The sequence below is a fragment of the Leguminivora glycinivorella genome, chromosome 23, assembly GCF_023078275.1.
Source record: "Leguminivora glycinivorella isolate SPB_JAAS2020 chromosome 23, LegGlyc_1.1, whole genome shotgun sequence".
NCBI lineage: Eukaryota > Metazoa > Arthropoda > Insecta > Lepidoptera > Tortricidae > Leguminivora > Leguminivora glycinivorella.
Window position 1 is genome coordinate 12,104,555 of NC_062993.1, and position 14,011 is coordinate 12,118,565.

Here is a 14,011-nt window from a genome sequence, read left to right on the forward strand (position 1 = left end):
ATTCTATTCTATTCTTAGTATTTAAGATATTGTTGGTAGAAGTTTAGAGTCCGTATAGTCCGTTGCTTCTGGAAAGTTATGTATGAAAATGTTGGCATAATTAATGGAAGATTTTTTTTGATTGGGATATGTACATTACAGGCCGAAGTTATTTTTCATCAACCCTCCCCATCCCTCCCCCCTCTGCGTCACCCCTCTTCCCCCCCTTAAATAGCCGAAAATGCGGTTTTTCGCGATTTCTGACAAAACCGTTGTAGATACAGAAAAAGCGTGTAGGAAAAAAGTAATCCTTGATAAATTTACTACAAATCGTTCATTGACACTTTGGTTCTAGCACTTATAGGTTTCGCGTGATCCATCACGAAAGTTGGTCCTTTACTGCAATTTTCTTTAGTGAATGTTAAGTTTTCTCCCAAATTGCTTACGAAATATGTTTGATATTACTAAAATATTATAAACTGAAAATGAATTTCAGGGGGAAAAATCACTACCATGGGTGGGACTTGAACTCACGGCTACTGGATTGATACTCCAGGGCTCTACCAACAGCTACCAAAAGCTCATCCCCAGTCATAGATACACTATATAGATCAATGGTACTCCTAGCGACTACTACCGTGAAAATATTACGTCTTAAATGGTTACTGGAATTCCAAGACATATTGGAAATTCCACCCATGGTAGTGATTTTTCCCCCTTAATTTTATTTTAGTCATGAGTTACAATATTTTAGTTATATCAAACAAATTTCGACGATTTCGTATGCATTTTGGGCGAAAACTTAACATTCACTAAAGAAGATTGCAGCAAAGGACCAACTTTCGTGACGGATCACGCGTAAACTATAAGTGCTAGAACCAAAGTGTTAATGAATGATTTGTAGTAAATTTATTAAGGATTACTTCGTTCCTACGCGCTTTTTCTGTATCTTCAACAGTTTTGTCAGAAATCGAGAAAAACCGCATTTTCGGCACTTTAAGGGAGGGTAGAGGGGTGACGCAGAGGAGGGAGGAGTGGGGAGGGTTGATGAAAAATAACTTCGGTCTATAACGTACATATTTCAATTTAAAAAAACCTTCCATTAATTATGCCGTAATTTTAGCTAATTTCCCCCTGCTAGTATACTGAGAGTGCATTTTGGGTATTTAACTAGTTCGACTTGTTGCAGGTTTATCTGTTTGCAACAAAAGTAAACGGAATAAATCACAATATTGATGATATCAGTCGAATTTTTTCGAACAACAAGGTCAAACTTGTTAACAGATAATTGAATCAGCCAAACATATGTTTAAAACAATATGTGTTATGTTGCTTTTATAAAATCGACTTGTTGATTCAAATGACAAATAACTTTAAGAACTAGTTACACTTAACGAAATCTAACTTGTTTGAACCAAAGAGCACATAGGCCAGCAATTCCCGAAAAGTTTGTACATTTGGATCACGTCTCCGATTTTGATAAAAATTGATAGGCTGATAGAGTCCATGATGCTGAGCAAGATCCACTAGGTTTCTCACCGAAACCCCACCACCACCGGTTACCGAAATTGTATAGAAATCTAGTAACAAAAAAGGAATGTTTCACACAGACAACCTAGGACATTTTGGGAAACCTAGTGGATCTTGCTCAGCATCATGGACTCTATCAGCCTACCCATTTTTATCAAAATCGGAGACGTGATCCAAATGTATAAACTTTTCGGGAATTGCTCGGCTCTATTTTAACCAAAAAACTTGTTGAACGAACGGCTATAGTTCCGAGCTCATATAACCCGGCGACCTTCAAATCAAGAGTGAACAGGCATCTTCTGGGCGAGCTCACTCCATCGTAGGCCACGTCTTTGCCTTTGGCCAAGAGGCCAAGAGTAAGCCCATTTATCCATACTAATATTATAAATGGGAGAGTGTGTGCGTCTGTTTGTTTGTCCGTCTTTCACGGCAAAACGGAGCGATGAATCGACGTGATTTTTTTAGGTGGAGATAGTTGAAGGGATGGAGAGTGACATAGGCTACTTTTTGTCTTTTTCTAACGCGAGCGAAGCCGCGGGCAAAAGCTAGTAATTAATAAATAAAAAAATGAAAACTGATTGCTTTTTCTCTCAGTGTTATATTTAAATCATTTTTGGCTTATTCGAATAGTCCATCAAGACTTTGTGTGTATTATATATTTTTTAACTCTGGCCTTTTTTTTTCAGCGTCGCATCATCAGCATCCTCCTGGACATAGTCCGCCAGATGTCCGAAGACCAGTACCTGCTCGTCGTGTCGGCACTCGAGCAGGAGACAGGGGGAAGCGCCAGCCTCGTGGTGGATGCGCTGGCTCTGCTGCAAGCGCTCCTGCAGCGGCCGGTGTTCCGCGCGCACTGGGCCGATATGCTGCACGTGCAGCATTACGTTATGCTGCACGCTTTGAGGTACCGCTGCTCGATCTTATTCTGGAAACTTTATACACTGGTATTTTTATACAGTTTTATAGTTTACCGATCTTGTGACAATAATTGTAGGGTTTCTTTGAAACCCTTAGTTTCTAAGAGTGGCACTTAACCTGAAGCATTTTCAAGTGCTCTACCCCCGTTACACGTAAATAAGATTAAAATACTTACTGTACCAACGTTTTTTTTTGCAGATTAATCTCCATAACCCTCTGCAACCGCCTCCAATCCATCGACGAAGCAGACTCCGAAGGCATAACAGCCATACACTCCATGTGTCGCTCCTGGTTCCACACTGTAGCCACCCTGGCTTCGTCACAACCGCTGCAGCTGGAGACTATGAGACCTGCAAGACGAGCAAGGGCTGCTGCCGTCTGTGGCGATGTTAGGAGAGCTGCTGCAATGCTGCTTAGAGACCTGTGGTTTGCTTTAGGTAAGTAGATATAACTGATCCACTGTGTACTACCTGGATCACTATAGAACCCATCATGGAGGCTATGAGACCTGCTCGAAGAGCAAGGGCGGCTGCCGTCTGTGGAAACGTTAGGAGAGCTGCTGCAATGCTGCTTAGAGACCTGTGGTTTGCTTTAGGTAAGTAGATATAACTGATCCACTGTGTACCAGGCTAAAAACAGGATAATTTGGTACTTTTAGGACACATTACACAATACATACAACCTTAAATAATGCATAATATATAAACATACACAAAATACATACATAATATTAATACAAATACATGTAAAATACATAATTATACATAATATGAAATCAGATGACTCGCGAATCAATGGCAACAACTTTCATCACCTGCCAGCGAAATACTCATTTAGAGCTTTTTTAAAAGTAAACCTGCTCGGACACTGCCTAACTTTGACTGGGAGACTATTCCAAAGCCGAGCTGCCTGAACAGAAAATGAATAGGACATGTAACCTGTTCGGTGGGATGGTAGACAGGACAGGACAGTGATTCGCTTTAGGTAAGACAGTAAGACATAACTCACAAAACTGTTTTATTACCCATTGTGTCCCTTTCTAGTTCACTGTAATGGTATTTGGCTTCACAAACGTTATAATATTTTTAAATTAAAGGAAAAATGGAAAAATTCACACCTCCGGCAGGACTCGAACCTGCGACCTTTGGCCTTGCCGGGGCCATCGCGCTTACCAACTGCGCCACGGAAGCCTGCTGGATATGTGCGAATTTATCCATGCCTTCCATCAATTCTCAACCGCCTTAGGGTGGCGTTATAGCAAACATCTACCCGTAAGAATAGATCTTAACAGGCACTGGAGTCTCAATTTACATTGAGAATTCGCCAGCAACAATGTGCTAACCCATACTAAATTTGTTTAAAAAAAAAGTTATAATGTTATTTTTATTTCCCCAGGTGACCACAAGCGCGCCTTCATCCCATGCCTTGTCGGCCCGTTCCTAGAAGTGAGCTTCCTTTGCGATGAAGAAGTCAGGAACACCACCATACCACTCTTCTTTGATATGATGCAGACGGAATACAACCACAGTGTCAGCACTGGAGACAGTTGTAAGTCTTAACTGAGATATATTCAAATCAGCCTACTATTTTTTTTTTATTATTGGAAGCCTATCATGTCCCACTGCTGGGCAAAGGCCTCCCCCCGCTTTTTCCACTCTTCCCTGTGTTGAGCAGTCCTCGGCCATTCTTCCAAAAAGGAGTCTAGCTCGTTCCGCCATCGCATACGTGGTCTGCCGGGTCCCCGTTTTGGCCTGGGCTGCCACTCTGTGGTGATCTTGGCCCATAGCTCATTCGACATTCGGCAGACATGACCACCCTCAGAATCAGCCTACTACTTAGAGAAATAGCGTGTTCGGTATCTAAATTATCATAATCACACTCGCACTGTAAATGTGCCGACGGGAAGGTGCGAGCGTAACGGGACTTGTAGACAACCCGTTCTCCCAAGGGAGTTATGAAGCGGCACGTATGTTTAGCGCTGAGTGAAATGTGTAGGGGATAGCTGCGCATGGGACGCATACCCTTCGCCCCCTGTACTGTGTGTATAGACGAGTGTACGACGTCTACACTCTGCGCGAAATTCCAATGAAGGTTACGTTGGTTTCGTTACACATTCTAGAAATAATCATTTGTAGGAGGTAGGGCATAGCGAATGATATTCCGCTTTGTGTGGTAGGGCACAGCACAGCGGATATCGTCTCGCTCGAATCTAGAGCAGAGCCCAACTGATGGGGTAGTACCTCCGCCTTACAGAAGACCGCAGCCAAATAGCACTAGACCCTACTCATAGTGTTGTGTTCCTGTCGGTGAGTAAGGCTGCCAGAGCTCAACGAGGGTGCGGTGTGCTGATGACGGGAGGACTTACGGAACTAACTTGTTCCGTCTATTGTCCTTTGAGTCGTCGGCAACCCGCAAACGGGAATGTACAAGTTTCTAATGGGGTGGCAACGCGCATGTGACACTGTTTGAGTTGCAGGCGTCCATAGGTTACGGTGACCGCTTTACATCAGGCGGGCCGTATGCTTGTTTATCGACGTAGTATAAAAAAAAATGTCTCCTCTCTTTTCAGCGGAAAGTCCTCTAAAAGACCTAGAAAACGAGCTAATCGACAAAATAGACGTTCTCGTCGAACGCGGCAGCGGTGACGTTGCGTGGAGAGCGCGATTCGTTTCACTGTGCGGAGCGCTATGTAAGGCCGCTACGGGCGGTTTACGCGCGGCCGCCGCTGCGTTAGTCGCTGCTGCGGCGAGGCAGTTGGACACGCTGCTACAATACAGGTATAATACAACCTCTAATACTTAAAATATACATTTTCTCAAACATGGTATGAAATATTGATGTTATGTGCCTTATAATTGGCAGCGAAGTATGACGTTGCAGGTGCGGCTAGGACGATTGATAGATAATGGAATTTCATACAAACCTTGCAGGCCAAGGCCGGCAAAGTCCTCTTTTTTAATTTCCAAACACAGATAATTGTGACATAACATCCAGGTATTTAGCCAATTAAAAAAAAACTATAAGGGGCTTTATAGACGTGCCGACTGCAACTGGTACGGGCCCTAGACAATATTTGATTTTGGGTGCGTTTTCATACAAAAAAAAATTTTTTCGTTTTTTTTTTAATTTTTTTTTAACTTTTTGTTTTTTTATAAGCGTATACGGAGTATCAAAGGGGAACGAAAATTCGATTATTTTTGCGCTACGACGCACCGTTTAGGAGATACAGCCATCCAAAGTTACTATTTTCAGTAGACTCTATTTATTTCATACCATGTTTGAGAAAAGCACTATACATACCTCGGCGGGAAATGGGGTTGCCCGCCTCAGACCTATCCTCTATATGTCTTCGGCCGGCAACCCCCTTTGTCCCGGCCTCTGTAGTAATGTACTATTGTATCGCTATGTGGGGTGTTATGTAAGTATAGTAGGATTATTGATATTTTGAATGCTCATGTAATTTAACTACGGAGCCAATTTATGTCGCGTGTTTTTTGTTTTTGCAACTTGTACACAATGAGTAGGTAATGAAATGAGACACATCACTTGTGTGATCTGATTATGAAAATCGCTAACAATCATTTTATAAAACTACACTCGTATTTTAAGATTGTTTTTTTAACACCAAATAATAGATATTTAATAGATATTTCCGTGTTCGACTACATTGTTTATCTATCTGTTACAGAGCGGCGGCACTTAAGTCAGCGATATCACACAGGATGCTGCTTACAACCAAAGTGCTGCATTTCTACGAGCAAATCGAAAGGCCACATATGTATATTCGGTAAGTTTTACACTTATTGTCACTGTGTGGTGACGGGTTAAGAATTTCACCACCCCCTTCCTTCCCGTGGGTGTCGTAGAAGGCGACTATGGGATATGGGTCAAATTGTGGCGTAGGCGAGAGGCTGGCAACCTGTCACTGCAATGTCACAGTTTCGTTTTCTTTCAACCCCTTATTTGCCAAGAGTGGCACTGAAGCTCTAGTAGTTTCATGTGTTCTGCCTACCCCTTTATGGGATACAGGCGTGATTGTATGTATGTTTACACTTATTCTATACTTTATTTCATGATTTCTCTCTAATTATGAAGTTTGCTTTATTGTCACTGATGATAAAAATCATAGACGGCCCCGAAAAAGAGCTTATTATAGACGTTTAACTTTCGTGAGACATATTCAAATATATTTTAATAAATAAATAAATAAATATTATATGACAGATTGACTGAGACCCACGGTAAAGTCAAGAAGACTTGTGTTAATGAAACTACGGTTGTACTCACGTTATTATATCGCTACTGCTGCGACATGCTTCGGGCCAATTTTGGAGGCCCTTAAGGGCGTATTGTTTGAAATGTTATTTATTAGGGATGTACCGACTAGTCGCCGACTAGTCGGGAAAGCCGACTATCCGGCCACATTCCTAGTCGGCGATTAGTCGGCGACTAGTCGGCAAAAAAGGCCGATTAGTCGGCACTTCATTAGTAATAGAAAACAGTACAAAACTAAATATCAGCTGAAAATTATGGTTGTATTATGTACCTATTCGTAGGTAATTCCTTTCTTTGTCAAGACAACAAATATCTGTACCTACCTAGGATTATAGGTTTCATAGGCAGGATCACTATCCACTAAGCCAAGCCGGTTGTTAAAAATGGAAAATGTATATAAATATTGGCATGAACCTTAAAACCTGTAAAAATCATGAAAACCGCGAATGAAGAACCAAAAATGACATTCAAAATGTGAATTTAGTCGAAAATTATATTTTGGCCGACTAGCCGACTAGTCGGCCGACTAATCGGCCACCCAAGCGCCGACTAGTCGGTAGTCGGCCTAGTCGGCCAAATCAATAGTCGGTACATCCCTATTATTTATGTATCTGTTTTTGTAGCTCAGAGTTCTATGACCACTCTTGTATACTCCTTTACCGTTCGCTTATATCCGCAGATTACTTACTGTTCATTAAATACTACAATAACTGTTTTGTTCTCAGATATGTGCACAAACTATGCGACATGCACCGGTCATGTCACCAATGGGCCGAAGCGGGTCTTACACTAAGGTTACACGCCAGACTGCTATCATGGTTACCAGCTCCTCTAGATCAACCGACGCAGCCACAGACCACGAGTGAAAGAGACCTCAAGGTAATTTTCATCATCATCATATTAAGGTAATTTTACCATTCATAAACTTTATCGGAGTCTACATCAATGGACTACGGAGTTGGAGTACTTATTCCGGATCTTTTTGCTTTGATCTTGGTTTTTAACATTTAGGGCTTGGTCCAGACCACTTACGAGTTCGAGTTTTGCTTTGGCGTAGCGTCGCATGAAATCCTATTTGGCCTTCAGGCTTTATGAGGACCTTGACTTGCGGCACAGTATCTTGCGGTCTGAGATACGCACACTCATAAATATTCAAAGAAGCACTTCCTAATATTGTCTTCGGTTACCGCGATAGTTATGAAATAAAACTATGGAAACGGATTATATATCGCGTATAATGTCGCGTGAAATTCATTATACGCAATATAATCCAAGTGTTAGCATGTAAGGTTTAACTGTTAATGCTAATGTTGAAATAATAAATAATAATAATAATAATAATAAACTATTTGCACCGAACACCCAAGACCTGATGGTGCTATTGAAAACCACAGAAGTTTTCAGTACCGCCATCAGAATGGAGTTTGGTGTCGATAAGTGTGCGGTTATGCATGTACAGCGGGGGGAGGTTGTAAATTCAGAAAATTTACAACTTTCTGAGACGATGTCGTTCAGATCTATCTCTGAATCAGAAACCTATAAGTACCTTGGTATGTCACAGTCGTTGGGTATTGAGGATGTTGGCATTAGACGGTCGGTGAAGGAGCGCTTTTTCAGTCGGCTCACAAAAGTCCTTAACAGTCTTTTGTCAGGAGGCAATAAAGTGCGCGCCTTTAACGCCTGGGTAATGCCTCTACTCACATACTCCTTTGGCATACTAAGGTGGACCCAGACCGAGCTGGACGCCCTGGATCGGAGGGTCCGGTCACTGCTTACCACACACCGTATGTTACACCCGCGCTCGTCTGTTATGAGATTGTACATCCCACGGAAGTGCGGAGGTCGAGGCTTCCTAAACGCCAAAAATCTCCACAACCGTGAGGTGTACAATCTCAGGAATTACTTCCGTAACAACGAGTGTGGGATGCATCGTGATGTGGTGGCAGTAGACGGAAACCTCACGCCGCTCTCCTTGGCGAAAGAGAACTGGCGCAAACCTGTGGTACTAAGTACTGCGGACCGCAAGGCGGTATGGGAGAGCAAGCAGCTACACGGGCGGTTCTACAAGGCCCTCACGGGACCCGATGTAGATCTGCTCGCATCGGTGAACTGGTTACGATTCGGGGACCTCTTCGGAGAAACCGAGGGTTTTGCCTGTGCAATTGCGGACGAAGTTATGATGACGAACAACTACCGGAAATATATCCTGAAGGACGGTACGGTCGACATTTGTCGGGCATGCCGCCGTCCCGGAGAGTCACTCAGGCATATCATTTCCGGTTGTTCTCATCTAGCTAACGGCGAGTACTTGCACAGACATAATTTCGTAGCCAGGATTATTCACCAGCAACTTGCTCTTCAATACGGCCTTGTGGACCGCGAAGTACCGTATTACAAGTACTTACCTGCGCCAGTTCTCGAAAATGGTCGTGCCACGCTCTATTGGGATCGATCTATTATCACTGACAGGACTATTGTAGCCAATAAGCCTGACATTGTGATAATAGATCGACTGCAACGCCGGGCAGTGCTCGTTGACATCACCATCCCCCATGATGAGAATCTCGTGAAAGCCGAGAAGGACAAGTCCAGTAAGTACCTAGACTTGGCTCACGAGATAACCGCCATGTGGGATGTTGATTCAACGATCATTGTCCCTATAGTCGTTTCAGCGAACGGTCTCATAGCGAAGAGTCTCGACCAACATCTTAAGAGACTCTCGCTAGGTGGCTGGATCAAGGGCCAGATGCAGAAGGCGGTGATCTTGGACACGGCGCGTATAGTTCGACGGTTCCTCTCTCTGCAGCCCTAACCACCGGCAGCTTGGGCCCTGCCCCGCTGCTGGCGGCACCCTAGGTTAGGTTTTTTATAATGTGTTTATATATTTTGTATTGTTTTGTATGTGGTTTTGTATTTTACTTTTATAATCATATTATAAAAAAGCCTAGCCTAAGAATCAAAATGAATAAAGAAAATAATAATAATAATAATAAGCCCGCGGGGGCAGCTTGTGGCGAGCTGACGGTGAGTGGCGACACCGCGGACCCCTATTCCAGAGGGCCCTTTTTTATGGCCCTCGCCTCTGAGCTTGCCTTAATCGGCCGGCCAGAGTGGATTCGCAAGAGCGGGACCTATGCTCCAGGTTGGAAGTGTAAAATGTCATAACGCCGGCGGCCTGCTGAACGGATCACCGGGATCTGGCTACCGCAGTCTCACCTCTCGACAACCTCTTAGCCTCTCTTCAAGTGTTGCTCTGTTGTCGCACCGTGCGTGCGGCCGTTTTGCAGGGCCCACTCAATGAGTTGGCAAGTCACCGCCTGTCTCCTACAATTCCGAGACTAATTGTCACGGCAGGTGTCCGATAGTCTCCTCCCATAGCCCATTAACCAGTCCATCCAATTTGCAAAACAATAGCCTTATGACCTTAGTTCCCATCGCAACACAAAAGTGTTGCACTGCAATAGTCTTTGCACCTGGCGGGGACCATCTTCGGGTGTATCACATTGTGCGCTCGGGGATGGTATCCGCCACGTGTATCCCTTGCCTTTATATTAAAATGTCTTAAAGGGCCTCTGTGTTGTTGGCTTCGGCCCCACGCATGCCTCCCAAAGGTCCGGGACCCCATGGTCCCGAGATATGGAAAAGACAAACAAATAATAATAATAATAGGCGTAGGGATGTGACGACCCCATCGCCCATTGGTTTTACCAGTGCAATCAGTCAACGCAGGGCAGCTTGTGGCGAGCTGTTGGGGAACAGCGACCCCACGTACCCGAGTGCTCCTGGGGAGTTCTGTTACCCGTAAGGCGGGTGGGTGGGACAGTACTCTCTACCTCTGGCTTGCCTTGGCTGGCCGTCCAGAGTGGAGTCGTTAGGGCTATATGCCCCAGGGGTGGAAGTGAAAATTTGCATAAGACGCGAGTTGGTGCAGTGGCTTAACAGCCACTGGGCAGAAAGCGGTGTACACCTCTCGACACCCTTGAGTTCTCACACCGGTGTTGCCCTTGAGCCATCTTGGATGTCGCTTTTTGTGGGGGCCCATCTTGTGGGGACGAGTCACCGTCTGCCGGAAATAAAATTGGATACCGTTTTATTAGGCAGGCGTCCGGTTTTTTATCCATAGCCCAGTATTTAGTCCATCACTTTCATCAAAATAGACCAGTTCATTTTAGATTCCATTAACTCTCAAATAGTCCTTACACCCTGGCGGGTGTTGCCTCTGCGTGTGTCCCATGATACGGGCAAGGGCAACATCCGCTCGGTGTACCCCTTACATTTCATTAAAGTGTCGAAAGGGCCTCTACGTGTTGGCTTCGGCCCCGCGCACGCCTCCCAAAGGTCCGGAATACCATTGTTCCGTGATGGGAAAGACATACAAATAATAATAATAAGCCCGCGGGGGCAGCTTGTGGCGAGCTGACGGTGAGTGGCGACACCGCGGACCCCTATTCCAGAGGGCACTTCCATCTAGCCCTCGCCTCTGCGCTTGCCTTAACCGGCCGGCCAGAGTGGATTCGCAAGAGCGGGACCTATGCTCCAGGTTGGAAGTGTAAAATGTCATAACGCCGGCGGCCTGCTGAACGGATCACCGGGATCTGGCTACCGCAGTCTCACCTCTCGACAACCTTTCAGCCACTCTTCAAGTGTTGCTCTGTTGTCGCACCATGCGTGCGGCCGTTTTGCAGGGCCCACTCAATGAGTTGGCGAGTCACCGCCTGTCTTTTACAATCTTGAGACTAGTTGTCATGGCAGGTGTCCGATAGTCTCCCCCCATAGACCATTATCCAGTCCATCCAACTTGCACAACAATAGCCTATGACCTTAGTTCCCATCGCAACACAAAAGTGCTGCACTGAAATAGTCTTTACACCTGGCGGGGACCATCTCCGGATGTATCATATTGTGCGCTCGGGGATGGTATCCGCCAGGTGTATCCCTTGCCTTTAGATTAAAGTGTCTAAAAGGGCCTCTGTGCTGTTGGCTTCGGCCCCACACATGCCTCCCAAAAGTCCGGGACCCCATGGTCCCGAGATATGGTAAGACATACAAATAATAATAATAATCCGTTTCCATAGTTTTATTTCATGAAGCACTTCCTATTGAAAGCGAGGCATACGAATGAGGGTAGACCGCGCGCTATTTTCCGTGATCATGATTCATCTGCGTCGAAGTACCGATCGTGAGCTCGAGAAAAAAAACAATGTCATGTTGATATCCCTGTCAATATATAAATAAGTCCAGTAAAACTAACCGTAAATCATTTAAAAGTCTTAGGGCCAGTTGCATCAACTACATTTGACAGACACATCATCGTCACGCAGCAGACGTCTATGGAACTTCCCATACAATAAAATTTAACGAACGCTTTAACGGTGACAGATGGTTTGATGCAACCGGTCCTTATTCATACTCGTATTTATGCAAATTTTCTTGTCTCCTAAAGCTTGGCCAAAGGCGCCTTAAGCGAAAATGCGACATAATTAGGTACCTCTATATTTGGTTTCAGGAAATGTTGTACCACGAAGTGGCGGATCTGCTAGACCAGGGCCACCAGTGGGAGGTCGCTGTTGAAGTTATTAAGGAACTGGTAGAAGTATACGAGGCAGAGGTATGTAGCTCGTTTACAGCGAATATATATATTTAATGACATTTAGATTCATATTATCCTTTTCTTCTGTGACAATTTGATATGTTTTGTCTGAAGGCGAACGACGTATTATTAAGCAATAATATAATTTATTGAAATTAATTTCCATAGAGTACCTAGTCTGTTCATATTCATTGATGAATACTTTTGCATGTTAAATTGTATCTTGTTAATGCATGTTAATTATAAGATGTAATGTTTTGAAAAGAAGTTGCCCGCCGAGTTTCTTGCCGGTCCCGTAGTGGATACCCCCCTCCCAACTGAGGGGGGACTGAAATCTTCTCGAGGCTGAGGCGTAGGGTTAGAGCCGGCGTAGCTTTATTTGTAGCTTTATTTGACGTTCATATGCGCATTGTAATATGCCTACTTGAAAAATAAATATTTCATTTTCATTATTTCATTTTTATTATATTTTTTATTTGTTTTTATTTGCCCGTTATAGTGTCCCAGCTGGGCAAAGGCCTCTCTTAATATCCACAACTCCCTCAGACCCCGTAGCCGAATGGCATTTCTCCGCCGCGAAACGAAAACGAAACGCCGCGAAAGTTGGTCTGGCTCTGTCGCGCCAATACGCACAAGCGATAGAGATAGATATCTACTAGCGCTTCGTTTCGTGAGTGTGCATTTTCCGGCCAGTCACTCACAAAAGTGTCCAAGTCGTCCCGCCATCTTCTCCTGGGCCTGCCACGTCCCCGCTTCTTTGTCGGCATCCACTTGGTGGTTATATTGGTCCACATATCTTGATGCATGCGGCAGACGTGGCCTGCCTAGTCCCAATATATAAGTAAAAAGAATAAGTAATAGATAACGCTTTTGCCACCGCCGTGGTATTAAAAAAAACACACCAGTTCCAACGCTCACCTTATAAACCATATAAATTTCGTTCTGGCGGGGTCGCCATGTAAGGCGAGGCTTTAGCAGTTGTTTTATCCTGTTCTGGTAATTTATTATTCTTTGTTTATAATTTATTGTTAACTTATTGAATGGATTCCTATCTGGTATCTACGTAACATATGCATATCTACGTACTTTGTAGCCAGACAATGATTTCGTTCGTTACTCATCAAATGATGACGTTTTATTAACGCGTGCAAAATATGTCCTATGATAATCGTTGTCAACGTAGCCTAGCCTGACTTTATTTCATCCATACTAATATTATAAATGGGAAAGTGTGTGTGTCTGTTTGTTTGTCCGTCCTTCACGGTAAAACGGAGCGTCGAATTGTTGTGATTTTTTTAAATGGAGATAGTTGAAGGGATGGAGAGTGACATAGGCTACTTTTTGACTCTTTGAAGCCGCGGGCAAAAGCTAGTATTACATATTTATTAATTTCACGAGTATCTCAAAATGATTTTTTTTGCAGGCACTAGGCTACGCGCCATTAGCAGACCTACACTCTCGATTAGCGGCATTCTATACAGCCATGATGCGAACAGTCCGCTCGCATCCGGGCTACTTCAGAGTTGTGTACTTCGGAAAAGGATTCCCCGATCATTTGAGGGTGCCACATGTGAGTAGACCTGTAGTTGTTGTAACTATGATGATTACATTATATATCATTTTTAAATGTCTAGGCAATTTCAGACAAGAAGGTTAATAGAAAATATTCAGATTAGCAAAGTATTCTCCAATTTTAAATTCTTTTATACGTGACATGTA

The 14,011-nt window shown here is 43.9% G+C and overlaps 1 protein-coding gene across 1 annotated transcript in view; it reads left to right on the plus strand.

The window, feature by feature from the left end:
• Positions 1 to 14,011, plus strand: part of LOC125238365 (dedicator of cytokinesis protein 1) — a 102,685-nt gene that overhangs the window by 67,138 nt on the left and 21,536 nt on the right. The window contains 8 exon segments of the mRNA XM_048145671.1: positions 2,196 to 2,413; positions 2,626 to 2,864; positions 3,823 to 3,975; positions 4,997 to 5,204; positions 6,116 to 6,214; positions 7,428 to 7,581; positions 12,209 to 12,310; positions 13,716 to 13,862. Coding sequence (XP_048001628.1) covers positions 2,196 to 2,413; positions 2,626 to 2,864; positions 3,823 to 3,975; positions 4,997 to 5,204; positions 6,116 to 6,214; positions 7,428 to 7,581; positions 12,209 to 12,310; positions 13,716 to 13,862 — 1,320 coding nt within the window.